The sequence below is a fragment of the Oncorhynchus mykiss genome, chromosome 27, assembly GCF_057628025.1.
Source record: "Oncorhynchus mykiss isolate SJ-2025 chromosome 27, ASM5762802v1, whole genome shotgun sequence".
Lineage (NCBI taxonomy): Eukaryota > Metazoa > Chordata > Actinopteri > Salmoniformes > Salmonidae > Oncorhynchus > Oncorhynchus mykiss.
This window is the reverse complement of record NC_143048.1, coordinates 50648905-50676663: the sequence shown is the minus strand read 5'-3', so window position 1 is coordinate 50676663 and position 27759 is coordinate 50648905. Positions and strand designations below refer to the sequence as shown.

Here is a 27759-nt window from a genome sequence, read left to right as displayed (position 1 = left end):
TACGTAGATGCCTTACAAACGCTTCATAACCCATAGACCTACATAGATGCCTTACAAACCCTTCATAACCCATAAACCTACGTAGATGCTTTACAAACCATTCATAACCCATAGACCTACGTAGATGCTTTACAAACCCTTCATAACCCATAGACCTACGTAGACCCATAAACCTACGTAGATGCTTTACAAACCCTTCATAACCCATAGACCTACGTAGATGCTTTACAAACCCCTCATAGCCCATAGACCTACGTAGATGCTTTACAAACCATTCATAACCCATAGACCTACGTAGATGCCTTACAAACCCCTCATAACCCATAGACCTACGTAGATGCTTTACAAACCATTCATAACCCATAGACCTACGTAGATGCTTTACAAACCCTTCATAACCCATAGACCCATAGACCTACGTAGATGCCTTACAAACCCTTCATAACCCATAAACCTATGTAGACCCATAGACCTATGTAGATGCCTTACAAACCCTTCATAACCCATAAACCTACGTAGACCCATAGACCTACGTAGATGCCTTACAAACCCTTCATAACCCATAAACCTACGTAGACCCATAGACCTACGTAGATGCCTTACAAACCCTTCATAACCCATAAACCTATGTAGACCCATAGACCTACGTAGATGCTTTACAAACCCCTCATAACCCATAGACCTACGTATATGCTTTACAAACCATTCATAACCCATAGACCTACGTAGATGCCTTACAAACCCTTCATAACCCATAAACCTACGTAGATGCTTTACAAACCATTCATAACCCATAGACCGAAGTAGATGCTTTACAAACCCTTCATAACCCATAGACCTACATAGACCCATAGACCTACGTAGATGCTTTACAAACCCTTCATAACCCATAGACCTACGTAGATGCTTTACAAACCCTTCATAACCCATAGACCTACGTAGACCCATAAACCTACGTAGATGCTTTACAAACCCTTCATAACCCATAGACCTACGTAGATGCCTTACAAACCCTTCATAACCCATAGACCTACGTAGATGCCTTACAAACCCTTCATAACCCATAGACCTACGTGGATGCTTTACAAACCCTTCATAACCCATAGACCTACGTAGACCCATAGACCTACGTAGATGCCTTACAAACCCTTCATAACCCATAGACCTACGTAGACCCATAGACCTACGTAGATGCCTTACAAACCCTTCATAACCCATAGACCTACGTAGACCCATAGACCTACGTAGATGCCTTACAAACCCTTCATAACCCATCAACCTACGTAGACCCATAGACCTACGTAGATGCCTTACAAACCCTTCATAACCCATAAACCTACGTAGACCCATAGACCTACGTAGATGCCTTGCAAACCCTTCATAACCCATAAACCTACGTAGACCCATAGACCTACGTAGATGCTTTACAAACCCTTCATAACCCATAGACCTACGTAGATGCTTTACAAACCCTTCATAACCCATAGACCTACGTAGACCCATAAACCTACGTAGATGCTTTACAAACCCTTCATAACCCATAGACCTACGTAGATGCTTTACAAACCCCTCATAACCCATAGACCTACGTAGATGCTTTACAAACCATTCATAACCCATAGACCTACGTAGATGCTTTACAAACCCTTCATAACCCATAAACCTACGTAGACCCATAGACCTACGTAGATGCCTTACAAACCCTTCATAACCCATAAACCTATGTAGACCCACAAACCTACGTAGATGTCTTACAAACCCTTCATAACCCATAAACCTACGTAGACCCATAGACCTACGTAGATGCCTTACAAACCCTTCATAACCCATAAACCTACGTAGACCCATAGACCTACGTAGATGCTTTACAAACCCTTCATAACCCATAGACCTACGTAGATGCTTTACAAACCCTTCATAACCCATAGACCTACGTAGATGCTTTACAAACCCTTCATAACCCATAGACCTACGTAGACCCATAAACCTACGTAGATGCTTTACAAACCCTTCATAACCCATAGACCTACGTAGATGCTTTACAAACCCCTCATAACCCATAGATCTACGTAGATGCTTTACAAACCATTCATAACCCATAGACCTACGTAGATGCCTTACAAACCCCTCATAACCCATAGACCTACGTAGACCCATAGACCTACGTAGATGCCTTACAATCCCTTCATAACCCATAGACCTACATAGATGCCTTACAAACCCTTCATAACCCATAAACCTACGTAGATGCTTTACAAACCATTCATAACCCATAGACCTACGTAGATGCTTTACAAACCCTTCATAACCCATAGACCTACGTAGACCCATAAACCTACGTAGATGCTTTACAAACCATTCATAACCCATAGACCTACGTAGATGCTTTACAAACCCCTCATAACCCATAGACCTACGTAGATCCTTTACAAACCATTCATAACCCATAGACCTAGGTAGATGCCTTACAAACCCCTCATAACCCATAGACCTACGTAGATGCTTTACAAACCATTCATAACCCATAGACCTACGTAGATGCTTTACAAACCCTTCATAACCCATAAACCTACGTAGACCCATAGACCTACGTAGATGCCTTACAAACCCTTTATAACCCATAGACATAGACAAACCATTCACAACCCATAGACCTACGTAGATGCCTTACAAACCCCTCATAACCCATAGACCTACGTAGACCCATAGACCTACGTAGATGCCTTACAAACCCTTCATAACCCATAGACCTACGTAGATGCCTTACAAACCCTTCATAACCCATAAACCTACGTAGATGCTTTACAAACCATTCATAACCCATAGACCTACGTATATGCTTTACAAACCCTTCATAACCCATAGACCTACGTAGACCCATAAACCTACGTAGATGCTTTACAAACCATTCATAACCCATAGACCTACGTAGACCCATAGACCTACGTAGATACTTTACAAACCCTTCATAACCCATAGACCGACGTAGATGCCTTACTAAACATAGTAGTCTGAGTGTGTATATAGTCTAGTGAGTCTATAGTGTGTATATATACTAACCCATAGACCTACGTAGATGCTTTACAAACCCCTCAAAGAATTTATCAGAAAAGTCACACTGTATACTTTAAATCCACTACTGAGCTGTGTTCTGGAACAGGTCAGTCAGGTACAGTGTAATTGTGTAAATGGTTGTGTTGTTGTTTTGTATCCCGTAGCAACCAAGGCTCCAGTTGATATGAACCTGGACCCAGACACCTGGGACAACAAGACCATCACCAGCGGCCTGAAGAATTACCTCAGGTACACACACACATACACGCACACACACACACAGAGATATGCATGGACCTAGTGAATTAGCTGAGGTCATGTTGCCCTACCAGTTGCTCCCTGCTCCTCCCTGGCTAGGAATCATCATGACATTGCTTAATGCCTTCCTGAAACCCTCCCATCCTTGGTCAACCAGTGTAAGCGGTTGGTGTAAGCGTTATCTGGAGGGAGTTTTCACCATTGTTAATGCTGGGAAAAGAGTGAATAGTTGAGACGTACGCTGTCTCCCTCCTTCTCTTCATGTTCCCTTTTCATCCACCAGGTGTCTCTCTGAGCCTCTGCTGACCTTTAAGCTCCACAAAGACTTCATCATGGCCGTCAGTAAGTAATACAATGGGGAGAGATTATCAGCACACAGCTGACCTGCAAAACCACTAACCAAACCCTGACCCTAACCCTGACCCTAACCCTTACCTTAACACTTACCTTAACCCTTACCTAACCCTTACCTTAACCCTAACCCTTACCCTAACCCTTACCTTAACCCTTACCTTAACCCTGACCCTAACCCTGACCTTAACCCTTACCTTAACCTTGACCCTAACCCTTACCTAACCCTTACCTTAACCCTAACCCTTACCTTAACCCTGACCCTAACCCTTACCTTAACCCTGACCCTAACCCTTACCTTAACCCTGACCCTAACCCTTACCTTAACCCTGACCCTAACCCTTACCTTAACCCTTACCTTAACCCTTACCTTAACCCTGACCCTAACCCTTACCTTAACCCTTACCTTAACCTTGACCCTAACCCTTACCTAACCCTTACCTTAACCCTAACCCTTACCTTAACCCTGACCCTAACCCTTACCTTAACCCTGACCCTAACCCTTACCTTAACCCTGACCCTAACCCCTACCTTAACCCTTACCTTAACCCTGACCCTAACCCTTACCTTAACCCTAACCCTTACCTTAACCCTGACCCTAACCCTTACCTTAGCCATAACCCTAACGCTTACCTTAGCCCTAACCCTTACCTTAGCCCTATAACCCTTTCCTTAGCCCTAACCCTTACCTTAGCCCTAACCCTTACCTTAGCCCTAACCCTTACCTTAGCTCTAACCCTTACCTTAGCCCTAACCCTTACCTTAGCCCCTAACCCTTACCTTAGCCCCTAACCCTTACCTTAGCCCTAACCCACTCCTTAGCCCTAACCCTTACCTTAGCCCTAACCCTTACCTTGCCCTTACCCTTACCTTAGCCCTAACCCTTTCCTTAGCCCTAACCCTTACCTTAGCCCTAACCCTTACCTTAGCCTTAACCCTTACCTTAGCCCTAACCCTTACCTTAGCCCTAACCCTTACCTTAGCCCTAACCCTTACCTTAGCCCTAACCCTTACCTTGCCCTAACCCTTACCTTAGCCATAACCCTTTCCTTAGCCCTAACCCTTACCTTCGCCCTTACCCTTACCTTAGCCCTAACCCTTTCCTTAGCCCTAACCCTTACCTTAGCCCTAACCCTTACCTTAGCCTTAAGCCTTAACCCTTACCTTGCCCTAGCCCTTTCTTTAGCCCTAACCCTAACCCTTACCTTGCCCTAACCCTTACCTTAGCCCTAACCCTTACCTTAGCCCTAACCCTTACCTTAGCCCTAACCCTTACCTTGCCCTAGCCCTTTCCTTAGCCCTAACCCTTACCTTAGCCCTAACCCTTTCCTTAGCCCTAACCCTTACCTTAGCCCCTAACCCTTACCTTGCCCTAGCCCTTTCCTTAGTCCTAACCCTTACCTTAGCCCTAACCCTTTCCTTAGCCCTAACCCTTACCTTAGCCCTAACCCTTACCTTGCCCTAGCCCTTTCCTTAGCCCTAACCCTTACTTTAGCCCTAACCCTTCCTTAGCCCTAACCCTTACCTTAGCCCTAACCCTTACCTTGCCCTAGCCCTTTCCTTAGCCCTAACCCTTACCTTAGCCATAACCCTAATCCTTTCTTTAGCCCTAACCCTAACCTTAACCCTAACCCTTTCTTTAGCCCTAACCCTTACCTTAGCCGTAACCCTTACCTTAGCCCTAACCCTTACCTTAGCCCTAACCCTTACCTTGCCCTAGCCCTTTCTTTAGCCCTAACCCTTACCCTTACCTTGCCCTAACCCTTACCTTAGCCCTGATGGATAACGGAAATCATTAACACCATTAACTTGGAAAATATTAGTTTTTTCAGGACCAACTCCTCCAGCAGATTTCTCTATTAATGCTGACTAGGAACACTGACTGGGAACACTGACTGGGAACACTGACTGGGAACACTGACTAGGAACATTGACTAGGAACGCTGACTAGGAACGCTGACTAGGAACGCTGACTAGGAATGCTGACTAGGAACACTAACTAGGAACGCTGACTAGAAACGCTGACTAGGAACGCTGACTAGGAATGCTGACTAGTAACGCTGACTAGGAACACTAACTAGGAACGCTGACTAGGAACGCTGACTAGAAACGCTGACTAGGAACGCTGACTAGGAATGCTGAGTAGGAACACTAACTAGGAATGCTGACTAGGAACACTGACTGGGAACACTGACTGGGAACACTGACTAAGAACGCTGACTAGGAACGCTGACTAGGAATGCTGACTGGAAACGCTGACTAGGAATGCTGACTAGGAACGCTGACTGGGAACGCTGGCTAGGACCGCTGACTAGGAACGCTGACCAGGACCGCTATCTAGGAACGCTGACTGGGAACGCTGACTAGGACCGCTGACTAGGAACGCTGACTAGGAACACTAACTAAGAACGCTGACTAGGAACACTGACTAGGAACGCTGACTAGGAACACTGACTAGGAACGCTGACTAAGAACGCTGAGTAGGAACACTAACTAGGAGCGCTGACTAGGAACACTGACTGGGAACACTGACTGGGAACACTGACTGGGAACACTGACTAAGAACGCTGACTAGGAACGCTGACTAGGAACGCTGACCAGGAACGCTGACTAGGAATGCTGACTGGGAACGCTGACTAGGAACGCTGACTAGGAACGCTGACCAGGACTGCTATCTAGGAATGCTGACTAGGAACGCTGACTGGGAACACTGACTGGGAACGCTGACTAGGAACGCTGACTGGGAACACTGACTGGGAACACTGACTAAGAACACTGACTAGGAACTCTGACTAGGAACGCTGACTAGGAACGCTGACTGGGAACGCTGACTGGGAACACTGACTGGGAACACTGACTAGGAACGCTGACTAGGAACGCTGACTAGGAATGCTGACTGGGAACGCTGACTAGGAACGCTGACTAGGAACGCTGACTAGGAACGCTGACTGGGAACGCTGAATAGGAACGCTGACTAGGAACACTAACTGGGAACGCTGACTAGGAACACTGACTAGGAACGCTGACCAGGACCGCTATCTAGGAACGCTGACTAGGAACGCTGACTGGGAACGCTGACTAGGAACACTAACTAGGAACGCTGACTAGGAACACTAACTGGGAACGCTGACTATGAACGCTGACTAGGAACGCTGACCAGGACCGCTATCTAGGAACGCTGACTAGGACCGCTGACCAGGACCGCTGAGCAAGATCGCTGACCAGGAACGCTGACCAGGACCGCTATCTAGGAATGCTGACTAGGAACGCTGACCAGGACCGCTATCTAGGAACGCTGACTAGGACCGCTGACCAGGACCGCTGACCAGGACCGCTGACCAAGATCGCTGACCAGGAACGCTGACTAGGAATGCTGACTAGGAACGCTGACCAAGAACACTGACCAGGAACGCTGACTAGGAACGCTAACCAGGAACGCTGACCAAGAACGCTGACCAGGATCGCTGACTAGGAACGCTGACCAGGAACGCTGACTAGGAACGCTAACTAGGACCGCTGACCAAGAACGCTGACCAGGAACGCTGACTAGGAATTCTGACTGTTGTGTAACTGTCGCTCTCTTCTTGTCCCACGACTCACTTCATTTGTCTGTCAGCTGTGCTTTTTTGTATTTTTTTGTGTGTTTTTGTTTTGTTCTAAATTGCAACATACAACAAAAAAAAATGTTTCAGTCAATTTAGAAATAGTCTACAATTGAATTTAAGAATTTAAGATATTTTGACGATAGATTGTTTTGCATGTTACATGGAAAAACATGAGCATGTAATCAAAAACAAGCAGCCATGAAGCTGTCAGTGTGTTTATCATGACTCTGTCCCCAATCTCCCCCTTCTCCCCCATCTCCCCCATCTCCCCCCTCCTCCCCAATCTCCCCCCTCATCCCCCATCTCCACCCCCTCCTCCCCCTTCTCCCCCTTCTCCGCCTCTCCCCCTCCTCCCCCTCCTCCCCCTTCTTCCCCTTCTCCGCCTCTCCCCCTCCTCCCCCGTCCTCCCCCCTCTCCCCCTCCCCCCTCCCCAGAGTGTGAAGACCAGAACTACAGGGTTAGGGCCGTCCATGCCTTGGTCCATAAGCTGCCTGAAAGGAACAAGGAGATGATGGAGCTACTGATCAAACACCTCGTCACGTAGGTCTCTCCTAACTGACCAGTCTAAAATCACATCGTAAATCTATTGTGTAGGAAGATGTCACACTTCATCCATCAGTCTCACAATCTGAAGGTCCTGCTACCTTTAAGATGAATGCACTCTAACTAAGTCTCTCTGGATAAGAGAATCTGCTAAGTGACTCAAATGAAAACATTGTGTTCGATGTTTGTTCACGCGGGGGCATCAATAATGTAGTGTGATATTGAAACCTTATACCATCCTGTCTGATCTGTCTGTCTCCTGCCCCACAGAGTGTCCACCCACAGCCAGTTCAACCTGATGACGGTGTCCAACCTGGGCGTGATCTTCGGGCCCACGTTGATGAGGTCACAGGAGGAGACGGTGGCCGCCATGATGAACATTAAATTCCAGAACATCGTGGTGGAGATTCTCATCGAGAACTTTGACAAGGCAAGAGAGTTTCTGGTTTCTTTGAAATCAGACTGAAATATTGAGCCTGTAAAAATATTTTGTTTGCTGGTAGCGCTCCTGGTCCTGGGTATACGTATGTGTCATGTCTTGGGCCTATAGTAGGAGTTTTTAGGTATTTAGGTATGTGTCATGTCTTGGGCCTATAGTAGGAGTTTTTAGGTATTTACGTATGTGTCATGTCTTGGGCCTATAGTAGGAGTTTTTAGGTATTTACGTATGTGTCATGTCTTGGGCCTATAGTAGGAGTTTTTAGGTATTTACGTATGTGTCATGACTTGGGCCTATAGTAGGAGTTTTTAGGTATTTAGGTGTGTGTCATGTCTTGGGCCTATAGTAGGGGTTTTTAGGTATTTAGGTATATGTCTGACCATGTGACCTAAGCAGGAAACTCCCCAGACCCTAGCTAGTTATATACCACTGTCATGCTCAGTTAATAAAACAATTTGTCTCTCTCCCCTCTCCAGATCTTCCACCAGCCTCCAGACCCCAACGTACCTCTGCCCCAGCCCCAATCCCGACCAAGCTCACGCAGGAGCAGGGCCATCTGCCTGTCCACAGGCCCTAGGAAGCCTCGCAGCATCTACACCCCAACACTGTGCCTTGCAGACGCTGACAGTGAGTCCTACACCTATCCCTAGCACTGCAGGCAATTGTTGCATATCGAATGATACCATATTCCCTGTAGGCCTGTAAACCTATAGCATTCAGATATGCATCAGATATGCACCTTCTTATCAGAGACTGATTTAGACCTGGGACACAAGGTGAGTGGAATTCATGATGTGGTAGAACAAAACGCTAGCAGCAGTGCGGATCACATAGGGTCATATTTGAATACCCCTGGAATAGGGGGTCATGTCACTCTTCTAGCTAATCTGACCTGCTGCAGCATTCATTACATATTCCCCTGGAATAGGGTGTCATGTCACTCTGCTAGCTAATCTGGCCTGCTGCAGCATTCATTACATATTCCCCTGGAATAGGGGGTCATATCACTCTGCTAGCTAATCTGGCCTGCTGCAGCATTCATTACATATTCCCCTGGAATAGGGTGTCATGTCACTCTGCTAGCTAATCTGGCCTGCTGCAGCATTCATTACATATTCCCCTGGAATAGGGGGTCATATCACTCTGCTAGCTAATCTGGCCTGCTGCAGCATTCATTACATATTCCCCTGGAATAGGGTGTCATATCACTCTGCTAGCTAATCTGGCCTGCTGCAGCATTCATTACATATTCCCCTGGAATAGGGTGTCATGTCACTCTGCTAGCTAATCTAGCCTGCTGCAGCATTCATTACATATTCCCCTGGAATAGGGTGTCATGTCACTCTGCTAGCTAATCTGGCCTGCTGCAGCATTCATTACATATTCTCCTGGAATAGGGTGTCATGTCACTCTGCTAGCTAATCTGGCCTGCTGCAGCATTCATTACATATTCCCCTGGAATAGGGTGTCATGTCGTTCTGCTAGCTAATCTGGCCTGCTGCAGCATTCATTACATATTCCCCTGGAATAGGGTGTCATGTCATTCTGCTAGCTAATCTGGCCTGCTGCAGCATTCATGACATATTCCCCTGGAATAGGGTGTCATGTCACTCTGCTAGCTAATCTGACCTGCTGCAGCATTCATTACATATTCCCCTGGAATAGGGGGTCATATCACTCTGCTAGCTAATCTGGCCTGCTGCAGCATTCATTACATATTCCCCTGGAATAGGGGGTCATATCACTCTGCTAGCTAATCTGGCCTGCTGCAGCATTCATTACATATTCCCCTGGAATAGGGTGTCATGTCACTCTGCTAGCTAATTTGGCCTGCTGCAGCATTCATTACATATTCCCCTGGAATAGGGGGTCATATCACTCTGCTAGCTAATCTGGCCTGCTGCAGCATTCATTAAATATTCCCCTGGAATAGGGGGTCATATCACTCTTCTAGCTAATCTGACCTGCTGCAGCATTCATTACATATTCCCCTGGAATAGGGGGTCATATCACTCTTCTAGCTAATCTGACCTGCTGCAGCATTCATTACATATTCCCCTGGAATAGGGGGTCATATCACTCTTCTAGCTAATCTGGCCTGCTGCAGCATTCATTAAATATTCCCCTGGAATAGGGGGTCATATCACTCTGCTAGCTAATCTGGCCTGCTGCAGCATTCATTACATATTCCCCTGGAATAGGGGGTCATATCACTCTTCTAGCTAATCTGACTTGCTGCAGCATTCATTAAATATTCCCCTGGAATAGGGGGTCATATCACTCTGCTAGCTAATCTGACTTGCTGCAGCATTCATTACATATTCCCCTGGAATAGGGTGTCATGTCACTCTGCTAGCTAATCTGGCCTGCTGCAGCATTCATTACATATTCCCCTGGAATAGGGGGTCATGTCACTCTGCTAGCTAATCTGGCCTGCTGCAGCATTCATTAAATATTCCCCTGGAATAGGGGGTCATGTCACTCTTCTAGCTAATCTGACTTGCTGCAGCATTCATGACATATTCCCCTGGAATAGGGGGTCATATCACTCTGCTAGCTAATCTGACCTGCTGCAGCATTCATGACATATGAGCTGTTAATTAATATATTATCTCTTCATCTACCAGGGCACCATCAGAGAATACAAAACATCCCAGGATGTAGCCAGTAACTCTATTCTCTTAGTTTCTGTAGTGGTGGTGCTACTACATTTAGCCACAGTAGTAATAATACTGTCTGCATCCCAAATGGCCCATAGGTCCCTGGTCAAAAGTAATGCACTATATAGGGAACAGGGTGCCATAGGTCCCTGGTCAAAAGTAGTGCACTATATAGGGAACAGTGTGCCATAGGTTCCTGGTCAAAAGTAGTGCACTATATAGGGAACAGGGTGCCATAGGTCCCTGGTCAAAAGTAGTGCACTATATAGGGAACAGGGTGCCATAGGTCCCTGGTCAAAAGTAATGCACTATATAGGGAACAGTGTGCCATAGGTTCCTGGTCAAAAGTAGTGCACTATATAGGGAACAGGGTGCCATAGGTTCCTGGTCAAAAGTAGTGCACTATATAGGGAACAGGGTGCCGCTGTGTGCTCCTGGTCCTTGTAACAGGTGACCCGTTCATCAGGTTTTAATGACGCTGTGTGTTCCTGGTCCTTGTAACATGTGACACATTCAGCAGGTTTTAGTGACTCTGTCTGTTCCTGGTACTTGTAACAGGTGACCCGTTCATCAGGTTTTAATGATGCTGTGTGTTCCTGGTCCTTGTAACAGGTGACCCGTTCATCAGGTTTTAATGATGCTGTGTGTTCCTGGTCCTTGTAACAGGTGACCCGTTCAGCAGGTTTTAATGATGCTGTGTGTTCCTGCTCTCTGGTCCTTGTACAGGTGACACGTTCAGCAGCAGTCCAGGCAGCACCCCCTTGGGAAGCATGGAGTCCCTCTCCTCCCACTCCTCTGAGCAGAACAGCTCCTCCAAGACCACTGGCACTTCCTCCCACCACCAGCCCAAAGACAAGGCTTCCCATCCCCCTGGCCTGTGGCTGGGGATGGGGCAGGGGACGAGCCAGTGGCTGGGGATGGGTCAGGGTACCAGCCTGAAGCAGGGGATGGGTCAGGGGACCAGCCTGGGGCAGGAGATGGGTCAGGGGACCAGTATGGGGCAGGAGATGGGTCAGGGCCCAACACTGGGTCTCCGTCGCTCCCCCTCACAGCTCTCTTCCAACGGGCCAGGGAAGGGAAGCGTCCCATCCTGCCTCAGCAGCCCAGAGTCTAGCTCCAGGGAAGACGTGGAGACAGGGAGGACAGACGGGGAGTCGGAGGGAGATGCTCTGAGTCTGTCCTCAACCAGCACCACAGCTACACCCAGGGGGTCCATCGGCCCGAAGAAAGCCCCCCACTCCCAGACGGATCTCCGGCCGGTGCCCGTGACCCAACTGACCCAGCTGAACCGCTCAGCCGCTCCCTCTCTCAGGTCACTGTATATATCTGAAGGTAAGAGTCCAACATATCTCTGCAAATCAAATCTCTGTGGGGCCATACTTGCGAAACATTAGAAAAGTTTACGTTTTAGTTTAAGTTTAAGTATCAGCAAATTAAAATCATTGGCCAAGTTGCACATGATCAAAGACTACATGTTAGCTGTTCTGATTAAATACTGTAACCTGACTCCTTGTAACCTGGCTCCTTGTAACCTGGCTCCTTGTAACCTGATTCCTTGTAACCTGACTCCTTGTAACCTGACCCCTTGTAATCTGACTCCTTTTAACCTGACTACCTGAAACCTGACTCCTTGTAACCTGGCTCATTGTAACCTGACTACCTGAAACCTGACTCCTTGTAACCTGGCTCCTTGTAACCTGACTCCTTATAACCTGACTCCTTGTAACCTGGCTCCTTGTAACCTGACTCCTTGTAACCTGGCTCCCTGAAACCTGACTCCTTGTAACCTGACTCCTTGTAACCTGGATCATTGTAACCTGGCTCCTTGTAACCTGACTCCTTGTAACCTGACTCCTTGTAATCTGGTTCCCTGAAACCTGGCTCCTTGTAACTTGACTCCTTTTAACCTGACTCCTTGTAACCTGACTCCTTTTAACCTGACTCCCTGAAACCTGACCCCTTGTAATCTGACTCCTTTTAACCTGACTACCTGAAACCTGACTCCTTGTAACCTGGCTCCTTGTAACCTGACTACCTGAAACCTGACTCCTTGTAACCTGGCTCCTTGTAACCTGACTCCTTGTAACCTGACTCCTTGTAACCTGGCTCCTTGTAACCTGACTCCTTGTAACCTGGCTCCTTGTAACCTGACTCCTTGTAACCTGACTCCTTTTAACCTGACTCCCTGAATCCTGACTCCTTGTAACCTGGCTCCCTGAAACCTGACTCCTTGTAACCTGACTCCTTGTAACCTGGATCATTGTAACCTGGCTCCTTGTAACCTGACTCCTTGTAATCTGGCTCCCTGAAACCTGGCTCCTTGTAACTTGACTCCTTTTAACCTGACTCCTTGTAACCTGACTCCTTGTAACCTGGCTCATTGTAACCTGACTCCTTGTAACCTGACTTCTTGTAACCTGACTTCTTGTAACCTGACTCCTTGTAACCTGACTCCTTGTAACCTGACTTCTTGTAACCTGACTCCTCCATACTAACCGTGATTATATCTGGTTAAATCTGTATCAGGCATTTAAAATCGGAAACGTTGTTGGACGTGATCCAACACTTGTTCATGGAACTGTCCTTAAAACAAAGCCACGATCTGCTATTCCAAGTTACTAAAACGTGCAAGAAATGTTAATCCAATGAGTCCCACCGTTGCTCTGGTGTTATTTAAGACTTTTTTAACATTGTGTGTTTGAGCTACAGAATTTTGGGTTGTTTCATTGGATTTGTCTATTTCTTCTGCATCCGTTTAATGGGGGCTAAGCTGGAGCGGTGTTTGTGAGACAAGAACAGATCCTGAAGGGCCTCGGGCTGGGTCTTTTTTCTTTACAAAAACGGCTGTATAGCCAGAATGGTTTGAGCTACACACTATTAAAAGCGATCTATGAAAAGCTGAGACTCTCACAAACACGCACGTTTTGCTCTATGACGCACACAAGCTACACAAGAGTCGTTAGAAGGAAAGACGTTCTTCTACTTAGATCATAGGAAATCCCAGGACAAAGTGTCGATAATAAGCTCAAATAGCTGCTTTCACAAGTTCCGAACTCCCCACAGTTGTCACTGACTAGTTGGATATTCATTTCCCACTGAGCAAACCATTTTTGTACTTAAAGCATTCATGTAAATTCATTTTTATCATGTTTTTGCTTTGTCAGTCTTTATTTTTGTTGTTGTTGACGTTTGTCAATAAAACTGATGAATGCAACTGTTCATGTCAAATAGTTTTGTGTTCTACTTGTACAACACTTCATTATGAGGTTAAATATAAGGGCTGGATATGGAGATAAATGAAAGTCAGGTCAATTAAAAGCCAAGTTTTGCTAGGGTCTCAGGACTGGATGAATAGCTCAAAGTTAGCCAGCCTGCCATTTGCGGCAAGTTTGAATCCCAGGTGAGATATAGTTTTTTCGTTATTATAATATAATATATAATTATATTTATTGTGATAGTGTGTTGGAAAGTCAAGTATAGCCAAAACCTTGTAAATTACAAATATATTTAATGAGAAGCTTCTTGGAGTCCCTCTTACAGACCGACACATAGGCTACTACTACACAGAGGTGTGGAGCCGCTGGTGCCGGAGTGACACTCTGCCACTTCTCACAATGGTGCTCCTTATCAGGTATGAGGGTAAGACCCAGATGCAGACCACATCGAATAAACAATAGTTTAATATTCCAACAGGGGCAGACAATAGACAGGTCAAGGCAGGCAGGGGTCAGTAAACCAGAGGTGGGACATTGGTACCGGACGGCAGGCAGGCTCAGGGTCAGGGTAAGGTAGAAACGGGTTGCAAAGGGCTGTGAAACATGGGTTTGACACTGGACACATGAAAGGTACGGGGCAACAGAAGATGAACAGCAGAGGGGCTAATAATCTTGGAGATGGGGAACGGGACAATAAACCGTGGGGAGAGTTTATTGGATTCCACCGGGAGGGGCAGATCCCGGGTGGATAGCCATACCTTCTACCCGAGACGATATCGGGGAGCCGGGGTCCGATGGCGATCCACTTGTTGTCGATACCTGGAGGTGGTCTTGAGGAGGGCCGACCGGACAAACATCTGGGCAGAAGGTATGCCGAACTCTTCTCTTCCTGCTCAGGGAAGAGCGGGGGCTGATACCCCTGGGAACACTCAAACGGTAATAGGCCCATGGCAGAGCACAGAAGAGCGGGGACTGATACCCCTGGGAACACTCAAACGGTAATAGGCCCATGGCAGAGCAGGGAAGAGCGGAGGCTGATACCCCTGGGAACACTCAAACGGTAATAGGCCCATGGCAGAGCACAGAAGAGCGGGGGCTGATACCCCTGGGAACACTCAAACGGTAATAGGCCCGTGGCAGAGCAGGGAAGAGCGGAGGCTGATACCCCTGGGAACACTCAAACGGTAATAGGCCCATGGCAGAGCAGGGAAGAGCGGGGGCTGATACCCCTGGGAACACTCAAACGGTAATAGGCCCGTGGCAGAGCAGGGAAGGATGTTGCGGGCGTATTCCACCCACGCCAGTTGCTGACTCCAGGTGGTGGGGTTGGTGGATACCAGACAGTGCAGGGTGGTCTCAAGGTCCTGGTTGGCTCTCTCCGACTGGTCGTTAGACTGGGGTTGGAAACCGGAGGACAGGCTGGACGACGACCCTATGAGGGTGCTGAACGCCGTCCAGAACCGGGACGAGAACTGAGGGCCGCAGTCAGAGACCATGTCCACGGGCAGTCCATGGATCCAGAAGATGTGCTGCACCATGAGCTGAGCCATCTCCTTGGTAGAGGGTAACTTGGGGAGAGGAAGGAAGTGGGCAGGCTTAGAAAAGCGATCCACCACGACCAGGTTGCCATCATACTGGGGGAGACCCGTGACAAAGTCCAGGGAGATGTGAGACCAGGGGCGATGATGGATGGGCAGAGGTTGAAGGAGACCAGCCGGAGTTGTCGAGGGGTCTTGTTCCGTGCAAAGACTGTGCAAGCAGTGACAAAGGCGGCGACGTCCAGAACCATGGTAGGCCACCAAAGGTGTTGTCGCACGAAGGCGAGCCTGGAGGAATGGGCCTGCTCCAGGACCACAGACCAGACAGCGTCAGGCACGAACATCTGGTTAGCAGAGTTCGGCTTGGACCACTGCGCCTCCCGGACCTGTTTCCTGATACTCCAGCTGAGTGCCATTGCCAGGCACGAGGAGGGAAGGATGGTCTCAGGCTCTGGGGTGGTAACCTTGGGGTTATAGCAGCGAGACAGGGCATCCGGCTTGACGTTCTTTGCCCCCGGCCAGTAGGAGAGGGAAAAGTTCAACCGGGTAAACAGCACGGCCCATCTCTCCTACCTGGAGTTGAGACACTTGGCGGTGTGGAGAATCTCCAGGTTTTTGTGGTTGGTCCACACAATGAACGGATGTTCCGTCCCTTCGAGCCAGTGCCTCCATTCCTCCATTGCCATTGCGAGAAGCTCCCGATTCTCCACATCGTAATTTCTCTCCTTGGCGGTAAGGCGGTAGAAGAAGAAGGCGCAGGGATGCAGCTTAGGTTCCAGGGCAGAACGTTGGGACAGAACAGCCCCCACTCCGAAATCCGAAGTAACGTTCTCCACCACGAACTGACGAGAAGGGTCCAGATGAAACAGGATCGGAGCCGTGGTGAAGCGGGGTTTAAGGTCCTTGGTAGAGTTGAGGACAGACAGGGGAGAAGCCAAGGGTGATGATAACCCCAGATAAAGCAACAATAACAGTTGACGAACCCCAAGAAGCGTTGCAGCTGCACCCTGGATGTAGGCTGTGGCCAATCCACCACCACTTACACTTTTCACCTTGATGCTCCCAGCAGAGATGATGTAGTCCAGAAAGGGAATGATGGAGCGATGGAATTCACACTTTTCCACCTTAATGAACAACTGGTTCTCCAGAAGGTGCTGGAGAACCTGCCGGACATGGAGCATGTGTTCTTGGGGGAAGCGGGAGAAGACGAAGTCATCAATGTAGACCAAGACGAACTGGTTCAGCATGTCACGGAGAACGTCATTCACCAGAGCCTGGAACACGGCAGGGGAGTTGGTGAGTCCAAAGGGCATGACCGGATATTCGTAGTGGCCGCTGGCCGTGTTGAAGGCGGTCTTCCACTCGTCCCCATCTCATATCTGCACCAGGTGGTAGGCGTTACATAGATCCAGCTTGAAGAACACAGTGGCCCCCTGGAGCGGCTCGACGGCCGAGGAGATGAGTGGTAGCAGGTAACGGTTCTTAACAGTGATGTCATTGAGCCCCCGGTAGTCAATGCACGGAATTGTTCCAGCAGCTCCAACTCCCTGTCATGGCGCTCGGCCAACGTTTGGACCCCTCCATCAGCCCACGAAGCAATACCTTGTGCCTACCAATGGAGGCTCCTTTTAAAATATATATCGTTCACCTTTATTTAACCAGCTAGGCAAGTTGAGAACAAGTTCTCATTTACAATTGCGAGCTGGCCAAAATAAGGCAAAGCAGTTCGACACATCCAATAACACATGGAGTAAAACAAACATACAGTCAATAATACAGTAGAAAAATATGTCTATATACAATGTGAGCAAGTGAGGTGAGATAAGTGAGGTAAAAGCAAAAAAAAGGCCATGATGGCAAAGTAAATACAATATAGCAAGTAAAATACTGGAATGGTAGATATGCAGTGGAAGAATGTGCAAAGTAGAGATAGAAATAATGGGGTGCAAAAGAGCAAAATAAATACATAAATACAGTAGGGAAGGGGTAGTTGTTTGGGCTAAATTATAGGTGGGCTATGTACAGGTGCAGTAATCTATGAGCTGCTCTGACAGCTGGTGCTTAAAGCTAGTGAGGGAGATAAGTGTTTCCAGTTTCAGAGATTGTTGTAGTTCGTTCCAGTCATTGGCAGCAGAGAACTGGAAGGAGAGGCGGCCAAAGGAAGAATTGGTTTTGGGGGTGAACAGAGAGATATACCTGCTGGAGCGCATGCTACAGGTGGGTGCTGCTATAGTGACCAGTGAGCTGAGGTAAGGGGGGACTTTACCTAGCAGGGTCTTGTAGATGACCTGGAGCCAGTGGGTTTGGCGACGAGTATGAAGTGAGGGCCAGCCAACGAGAGCATACAGGTCGCAGTGGTGGGTAGTATATGGGGCTTTGGTGACAAAACGGATGGCACTGTGATAGACTGCATCCAATTTATTGAGTAGGGTATTGGAAGCTATTTTGTAAATGACATCGCCGAAGTCGAGGATTGGTAGGATGGTCAGTTTTACAAGGGTATGTTTGGCAGCATGAGTGAAGGATGCTTTGTTGCGAAATAGGAAGCCAATTCTAGATTTAACTTCGGATTGGATATGTTTGATGTGAGTCTGTAAGGAGAGTTTACAGTCTAACCAGACACCTAGGTATTTATAATTGTTTGCATATTCTAAGTCAGAGCCGTCCAGAGTAGTGATGTTGGACAGGCGGGCAGGTGTAGGCAGCGATCGGTTGAAGGGCATGCATTTAGTTTTACTTGTATTTAAGAGCAATTGGAGGCCACGGAAGGAGAGTTGTATGGCATTGAAGCTCGCCTGGAGGGTTGTTAACACAGTGTCCAAAGAAGGGCCAGAAGTATACAGAATGGTGTCGTCTGCGTAGAGGTGGATCAGAGACTCACCAGCAGCAAGAGCGACATCATTGATGTATACAGAGAAGAGAGTCGGTCCAAGAATTGAACCCTGTGGCACTCCCATAGAGACTGCCAGAGGCCCGGACCACAGACCCTCTGATTTGACACACTGAACTCTATCAGAGAAGTAGTTGGTGAACCAGCCGAGGCAATCATTTGAGAAACCAAGGCTATCGAGTCTGCCGATGAGGATGTGGTGATTGACAGAGTCGAAAGCCTTGGTCCATGAATACGTCTGCACGGTATTGTTTCTTATCGATGGCGGTTATGATATAATTTAGGACCTTGAGCGTGGCTGAGTTGCACCCATGACCAGCTCTGAAACCAGATTGCATAGCGGAGAAGGTATGGTGGGATTCGAAATGGTCGGTAATCTGTTTGTTGACTTGGCTTTCGAAGACAGGGTATGATAGATATAGGTCTGTAGCAGTTTGGGTCAAGAGTGCCCCCCCTTTGAAGAGGGGGATGACCGCAGCTGCTTTCCAATCTTTGGGAATCTCAGACGACACGAAAGAGAGGTTGAACAGGCTAGTAATAAGGGTGGCAACAATTTTGGCAGATCATTTTAGAAAGAAAGGGTCCAGATTGTTTAGCCCGGCTGATTTGTTGGAGTCCAGATTTTGCAACTCTTTCAGAACATCGGCTGACTGGATTTGGGAGAAGGAGAAATGGGGAAGGCTTGGGCGAGTTGCTGTGGGGGGTGCAGTGCTGTTGACCGGGGTAGGGGTAGCCAGGTGGAAAGCATGCCCAGCCTTAGAAAAATGCTTATTGAAATTCTCAATTATAGTGGATTTATCGGTGGTGACAGTGTTTCCTAGTCTCAGAGCAGAGGGCAGCTGGGAGGAGGTGTTCTTATTCTCCATGGACTTTACAGTGTCCCAGAACTTTTTTGAGTTTGTGTTGCAGGAAGCAAAAAAAAAATGTTTTGAAAAAGCTAGCTTTGGCATTACTAACTGCCTGTGTCTATTGGTTTCTAGCTTCCCTGAAAAGTTGCATATCACGGGGGCTGTTCGATGCTAATGCAGAACGCCATAGGATGTTTTTGTGTTGGTTAAGGGCAGTCAGGTCTGGAGAGAACCAAGGGCTATATCTGTTCCTGGTTCTAAATCTCTTGAATAGGGCATGCTTATTTAAGATGGTGAGGAAGGCATTTAAAAAAAATAACCTGGCATCCTCAACTGACGGGATGAGATCAATATCCTTCCAGGATACCCCGGCCAGCTCGATTAGAAAGGCCTGCTCTCTGAAGTGTTTCAGGGAGCGTTTGACAGTGATGAGTGGAGGTTGTTTGACCGCTGACCCATTACGGATGCAGGCAATGAGGCAGTGATCGCTGAGATCTTGGTTGAAAACATATATGAGGGTGCCCGTGTTTATGGCTTTAAGGTGGTACCTGGTAGGTTCATTGATCATTTGTGTGAGATTGAGGGCATCAAGCTTAGATTGTAGGATGGCTGGGGTGTTAAGCATGTTCCAGTTTAGGTCGCCTAGCAGCACGAGCTCTGGAGATACAGTAGATGGGAGGTAATCAGTTCACATATGGTGTCCAGAGCACAGCTGGGGCAGAGGGTGGTCTATATCAGGCGGCAACGGTGAGAGACTTGTTTTTAGGGAGGTGGATTTTTAAAAGTAGAAGTTCAAATTGTTTGGGTACAGACCTGGATAGTAGAACAGAATTCTGCAGGCTATCTTTGCAGTAGATTGCAACACCGCCCCCTTTGGCCGTTCTATCTTGTCTGAAAATGTTGTAGTTAGGGATGAAAATTTCAGAATTTTTGGTGGTCTTCCTAAGCCAGGATTCAGACACAGCTAGGACATCCGGGTTGGCAGAGTGTGCTAAAGCAATGAATAAAACAAACTTAGGTGGGTTTGTCATGGCCAGGGTCAGTCATGGCCAGTTCATACTATCAGGAAGGTAAGACCCAGATGCAGACCACGTTGAATAAACAATAGTTGAATATCCCAACAGGGGCAGACGATAGACAGGTCAAGGCAGGGGTCAGGCAGAGGTCAGTACACCAGAGGTGGGGCAACAGTACCGGATGCTAGGCAGGGCCAGGGTAAGGCAGAGGTCAGTACACCAGAGGGGGGCAAAGGTACAGGTCAGCAGGCAGGCTTAGGGTCGAAACCAGGGTGGCGAGAAAAGAGAGACTGGAAAAAGCAGGAGCGAAGACACAAAACGCTGGTTGACTTGAACAAACAAGACGAACTGGCAACAGACAAACAGAGAATACACAGGGGATAATGGGGAAGATGGGCAACACCTGGAGGGGTGTGGAGACACTCACAAAGAAAGGTGAAACAGATTAGGATCAAAGCTGAATCAATGTCTCGCAAGATCAATTTGGACTTATAAATTAAAAATATATACCCATTGATTCTTGAACAATATAACTTGGAAATGCCTCGTGAGCTTAGTTCAACCCCATCAGACCCCAATGTTTATAAACAAAGTAAATGTAAACAAACACTGTATAGCCTCAAAACATGGTTTTAATTATGATATCATGGATGGTCAATCCTTGCATCCATAGCTCAGTCTATGAATTTGAGAGTGATTACATTTCTCCAGCCCCAGCTGATAACCGAACCAGGGGTGGTGAGGTCGCTTTGTTATTGTTTCTACTGCTGATTGCGTCTTTAATGATTCGTATTCTACGTAGGACCAACATGCCTAATAACAGCATAGTTTAACGTTACTGTTAAACCAAAAACCACTTTGTCACATATGTCTTTTTTGAATAGAGCATCGAGGACAGTCAGTGAACTGATTTTTCCTTAACAAAAAAGCCTGAGGCGATGGGGCTCGAACCCATGGCTCAAATGCGCTGTCATTTTTGAGTCAAGCGCTTTAGTGTTTGCAACTAAGAAAGTCAAGGTGGTTAAGGTACATAACAGCTAGCTGACACCAGGACAGTCAAGGTGGTTACGGTACATAACAGCTAGCTGACACCAGGACAGTCAAGGTGGTTACGGTACATAACAGCTAGCTGACACCAGGACAGTCAAGGTGGTTACGGTACATAACAGCTAGCTGACACCAGGACAGTCAAGGTGGTTACGGTACATAACAGCTAGCTGACACCAGGACAGTCAAGGTGGTTACGGTACATAACAGCTAGCTGACACCAGTACATAAGGCTCTTCAACTTTATTTTTGACCTTGTAGACTAAAATTAAATGTTGTATAGACCTCTATATTTTTTCTGTAAAAGCACAATGATTTATGTGAATTGTGAAATGCATAACAAAAACATGGGATTTTGTCATATATGTGAAATGTAACATTAATAAGTAGCCTAAGTCAAGGATGCGATGGTCATGCAATATTGGCTTGAGGCAGACCAAGTAAAGAGGAACACAAGTAAACCTTTAATCTGGAGGTTTAAATACACTGCTCAAAAAAATTAAGGGAACACTTAAACAACACAATGTAACTCCAAGTCAATCACACTTCTGTGAAATCAAACTGACCACTTAGGAAGCAACACTGGTTGACAATAAATTTCACATGCTGTTGTGCAAATGGAATAGACAACAGGTGGAAATTATAGGCAATTAGCAAGACACCCCCAATAAAGGAGTGGTTCTGCAGGTGGTGACCACAGACCACTTCTCAGTTCCTATGCTTCCTGGCTGATGTTTTGGTCACTTTTGAATGCTGGCGGTGCTTTCACTCTAGTTTAGCATGAGACGGAGTCTACAACCCACACAAGTGGCTCAGGTAGTGCAGGTTCACACTGAGCACATGTGACAGACGTGACAGTCTGGAGACGCCGTGGAGAACGTTCTGCTGCCTGCAACATCCTCCAGCATGACCGGTTTGGCGGAGGGTCAGTTATGGTGTGGGGTGGCATTTCTTTGGGGGGGCCGCACAGCCCTCCATGTGCTCGCCAGAGGTAGCCTGACTGCCATTAGGTACCGAGATGAGATCCTCAGACCCCTTGTGAGACCATATGCTGGTGCGGTTGGCCGTGGGTTCCTCCTAATGCAAGACAATGCTAGACCTCATGTGGCTGGAGTGTGTCAGCAGTTCCTGCAAGAGGAAGGCATTGCTGCTATGGACTGGCCCGCCCGTTCCCCAGACCTGAATCCAATTGAGCACATCTGGGACATCATGTCTCGCTCCATCCACCAACGCCACGTTGCACCACAGACTGTCCAGGAGTTGGCGGATACTTTAGTCCAGGTCTGGGAGGAGATCCCTCAGGAGACCATCCGCCACCTCATCAGGAGCATGCCCAGGCGTTGTAGGGAGGTCATACAGGCACGTGGACGCCACACACACTACTGAGCCTCATTTTGACTTGTTTTAAGGACATTACATCAAAGTTGGATCAGCCTGTAGTGTGGTTTTCCACTTAAATTTTGAGTGTGACTCCAAATCCAGACCTCCATGGGTTGATCAATTTGATTTCCATTGATCATTTTTGTGTGATTTTGTTGTCAGCACATTCAACTATGTAAAGAAAAAAGTATTTAATAAGAATATTTCATTCATTCAGATCTAGGATGTGTTTTTTTTAGTGTTCCCTTTATTTTATTGAGCAGTGTATATTCCTCTGGTGACCTATTTTAACCAATGTCATTGGTTTGTGGATAAAAAAAAGTTTAAGATCTTTGATGCAGAATTTGTTACAGGAAATAATCAGTGCCACCCTGGTGAGGTTAGCATAGGGCTAAATGTGCCAGGTTATGTCATGGAAACAGCTAACATGTAGCCTTTGATCATGTGCAACTATATGTCAACGACTTTAATCGGCTGATGTTGAATCTTTTTTTTAGAATGTTCTCGAGTGTGGCCCCTCTATGACTCTTTGAAGCAGGACATATCTCTGTAGAAATTATATATTCCTCCGTTGAGATACAGAGGTTTTGACTTCTTTCACAGTTTTGTTTTCCATTATTCCTTCAAGTGTTTTGCCTGCAGTAATATCATCAAATCTTCAAGCCTCACATGCTATTACCATTAGCAATAGTACTATTTAAAAAACGCCTTTATAGCATTCCATTCTCTTCACCTTCCTTTGACTCATGAGGATTCATGCTTGCAGTCACTAAGATTCGTTTTTCTGTCCTCTTAAAAAACTTTTACAAAAATGAAATTCCAAAGCAAAGGAAAACTATTCATATTCTCTTCACAACAGAGACAGAGGTCCTACGTTATTACTGTACTCATCGTGTTCCCATTGAATACTCATCGTGATCAATATGATAAACCTTTCTTTGACAGTCTAGTGCTTGGCTGTGTCCCAAATGGCACCCTACTAGGGCAGTTAAAACCTTGGACCTATAGTAGTGTAGTAGACAGGACCTATAGTAATGTAGTAGACAGGGCCTATAGTAGTGTAGTAGACAGGACCTATAGTAGTGTAGTAGACAGGGCCTATAGTAGTGTAGTAGACAGGACCTGTAGTAGTGTAGTAGACAGGACCTATAGTAATGTAGTAGACAGGGCCTATAGTAGTGTAGTAGACAGGACCTATAGTAATGTAGTAGACAGGGCCTATAGTGGTGTAGTAGACAGGACCTATAGTAGTGTAGTAGACAGGGCCTATAGTAGTGTAGTAGACAGGACCTGTAGTAGTGTAGTAGACAGGACCTGTAGTAGTGTAGTAGACAGGACCTATAGTGGTGTAGTAGACAGGACCTATAGTAGTGTAGTAGACAGGACCTGTAGTAGTGTAGTAGACAGGACCTATAGTAGTGTAGTAGACAGGACCTATAGTAGTGTAGTAGACAGGGCCTATAGTAGTGTAGTAGACAGGACCTGTAGTAGTGTAGTAGACAGGGCCTATAGTAGTGTAGTAGACAGGACCTATAGTGGTGTAGTAGACAGGGCCTATAATAGTGTAGTAGACAGGACCTATAGTGGTGTAGTAGACAGGGCCTATAATAGTGTAGTATTGCACCATAGGGAATTGGGATCCATTTTGGACTCACTGAGGTGCTTATCTCTTCCCCAAGGCCGTAGGAGTCTGGCAGGTTCAGTCCAGAGTCTGTCTGCCGTGACGCTGGACCAGAAAGACCAACAGAAGGATCGGAAGGAGAGTGTAGAGTCTACAGACCCCCCAGACCGCCCTCCTAAACTAGTCACCCGTCGGAGATTGGACAGACCGGACAAGATGGAGTCCTCCAGCAACGGATACCAGAGACCAGGATCAGTGTAATGGACATGACGCTACTACAATACACACACACACACACACACACACACAAAATAAACAGCCCTTAAAACACACAGTTTTTCTCTGCGAGACAGATCTTACTGTGAACCTTCCTCCTGCTGTGTGTGTGTGTGTGTGTGTGTGTGCCTGCGTGCGTGCGTGCGTGCTGTGAGATTTATGTGTTTTTCCTATCAGTTGGAGAGTCAGTCTGGTTTTATTCCACTCTGCCTGCTGCTGGGTTGATGTGACCCAGCTCTCTCTCCATCCTTCTCTCTCCACTCTCCCCCTCTCTTTCTTCTGCCTCTTTCTCTCTCTCTCACAGGGAAGGACACATGGGGAGGGACACAGGGAGGGGCATGGGGTGGGACATAGGGAGGGACACAGGGAGGGACACAGGGAGGGACATGGGGAGGGGCATGGGGAGGGACACAGGGAAGGAAACATGGGGAGGGACACAGGGAGGGATACTGGAAGGATACGGGGAGGGACATGGGAGGATACGGGGAGGGACATGGGAGGGACACAGGGAGGGATACTGGAAGGATACGGGGAGGGACATGGGAGAGACACAGGGAAGGATACTGGAAGGATACGGGGAGGGACATGGGAGGGACACAGGGAGGGATACTGGAAGGATACGGGGAGGGACATGGGAGGGACACAGGGAAGGACATGGGAGGGACTCGGGGAGGGACACAGGGAGGGTCACGGGGAGGGACACAGGGAGGGACATGTGGAGGGACATGGGAGAGACACGGGGAGGGACATGGGAGAGACACGGGGAGGGACATGTGGAGGGACATGGGAAAGAAACGGGGAGGGACATGGGAGAAAAACAAGGAAGGGAAATAGGAGGGACACAGGGAGGGACACAGGGAAGGACATGGGAGGGACTTGGGGAGGGACACGGGGAGGGTCACGGGGAGGGACACGGGGAGGGACATGTGGAGGGACATGGGAGAGACACAGGGAAGGACATGGGAGGGACACAGGAAGGGACACAGGGAGGGTCACGGGGAGGGACACAGGGAAGTGTTCAGCAGTCTGATGGCTTGTACATTGAAACTGTGTCTGAGCCTGTTGATATCAAACCTCATGCTCCGATACCATCTGCCCCATGGTAAGGGAGAGAACAGCTCGTGGCTGAGGTGGTTGGCATCCCTGATGATGCTGTGGGCCTTCCTCAGGCACCTCCTAAGGGCCTCCTCTCGAGTGTCTTCAGTTGTCCTGTAGGGTAAAGCCTCCTCTCCTGTGTCTACAGTTGTCCTGTAGGGTAAAGCCTCCTCTCCTGTGTCTACAGTTGTCCTGTAGGGTAAAGCCTCCTCTCCTGTGTCTACAGTTGTCCTGTAGGGTAAAGCCTCCTCTCCTGTGTCTACAGTTGTCCAGTAGGGTATTGCCTCCTCTCCTGTGTCTACAGTTGTCCTGTAGGGTAAAGCCTCCTCTCCTGTGTCTACAGTTGTCCTGTAGGGTATTGCCTCCTCTCCTGTGTCTACAGTTGTCCTGTAGGGTAAAGCCTCCTCTCCTGTGTCTACAGTTGTCCTGTAGGGTAAAGCCTCCTCTCCTGTGTCTACAGTTGTCCTGTAGGGTAAAGCCTCCTCTCATGTGTCTACAGTTGTCCTGTAGGGTAAAGCCTCCTCTCCTGTGTCTACAGTTGTCCTGTAGGGTAAAGCCTCCTCTCCTGTGTCTACAGTTGTCCTGTAGGGTAAAGCCTCCTCTCCTGTGTCTACAGTTGTCCTGTAGGGTATTGCCTCCTCTCCTGTGTCTACAGTTGTCCTGTAGGGTAAAGCCTCCTCTCCTGTGTCTACAGTTGTCCTGTAGGGTAAAGCCTCCTCTCCTGTGTCTACAGTTGTCCTGTAGGGTATTGCCTCCTCTCCTGTATCTACAGTTGTCCAGTAGGGTAAAGCCTCCTCTCCTGTGTCTACAGTTGTCCTGTAGGGTAAAGCCTCCTCTCCTGTGTCTTCAGTTGTCCTGTAGGGTATTGCCTCCTCTCCTGTGTCTACAGTTGTCCTGTAGGGTAAAGCCTCCTCTCCTGTGTCTACAGTTGTCCTGTAGGGTAAAGCCTCCTCTCCTGTGTCTACAGTTGTCCTGTAGGGTAAAGCCTCCTCTCCTGTGTCTTCAGTTGTCCTGTAGGGTAAAGCCTCCTCTCCTGTGTCTACAGTTGTCCTGTAGGGTAAAGCCTCCTCTCCTGTGTCTACAGTTGTCCTGTAGGGTATTGCCTCCTCTCCTGTGTCTACAGTTGTCCTGTAGGGTAAAGCCTCCTCTCCTGTGTCTACAGTTGTCCTGTAGGGTAAAGCCTCCTCTCCTGTGTCTACAGTTGTCCTGTAGGGTAAAGCCTCCTCTCCTGTGTCTACAGTTGTCCTGTAGGGTAAAGCCTCCTCTCCTGTGTCTTCAGTTGTCCTGTAGGGTAAAGCCTCCTCTCCTGTGTCTACAGTTGTCCTGTAGGGTAAAGCCTCCTCTCCTGTGTCTACAGTTGTCCTGTAGGGTATTGCCTCCTCTCCTGTGTCTACAGTTGTCCTGTAGGGTAAAGCCTCCTCTCCTGTGTCTACAGTTGTCCTGTAGGGTAAATCCTCCTCTCCTGTGTCTTCAGTTGTCCTGTAGGGTAAAGCCTCCTCTCCTGTGTCTACAGTTGTCCTGTAGGGTAAAGCCTCCTCTCCTGTGTCTACAGTTGTCCTGTAGGGTAAAGCCTCCTCTCCTGTGTCTACAGTTGTCCTGTAGGGTAAAGCCTCCTCTCCTGTGTCTACAGTTGTCCTGTAGGGTAAATCCTCCTCTCCTGTGTCTTCAGTTGTCCTGTAGGGTAAAGCCTCCTCTCCTGTGTCTACAGTTGTCCTGTAGGGTAAAGCCTCCTCTCCTGTGTCTACAGTTGTCCTGTAGGGTAAAGCCTACTCTCCTGTGTCTTCAGTTGTCCTGTAGGGTAAAGCCTCCTCTTCTTTGTCGTCAGTGGGTCGAGAACTGGTTCTACACCTTGGAGGGGAAGGCAGAGGAGGGGGAAGGAATTGGAGGGGAGGGGGAGGCTGGCCTCTTGCCTGCCTGGTAACG

General features: G+C 47.8%; 1 protein-coding gene across 2 annotated transcripts in view; it reads left to right on the top strand.

The window, feature by feature from the left end:
- arhgap42b (Rho GTPase activating protein 42b) overlaps positions 1-27759 on the top strand; it is a 219094-nt gene that overhangs the window by 169392 nt on the left and 21943 nt on the right. For both annotated transcript variants that reach the window (XM_036965194.2, XM_036965192.2), the window contains 7 exons: positions 3219-3303; positions 3596-3654; positions 7703-7808; positions 8082-8241; positions 8727-8877; positions 11637-12242; positions 24524-24722. In XM_036965194.2, coding sequence (XP_036821089.1) covers positions 3219-3303; positions 3596-3654; positions 7703-7808; positions 8082-8241; positions 8727-8877; positions 11637-12242; positions 24524-24722 — 1366 coding nt within the window. The remainder of the gene's footprint in view (positions 1-3218; positions 3304-3595; positions 3655-7702; positions 7809-8081; positions 8242-8726; positions 8878-11636; positions 12243-24523; positions 24723-27759) is intronic.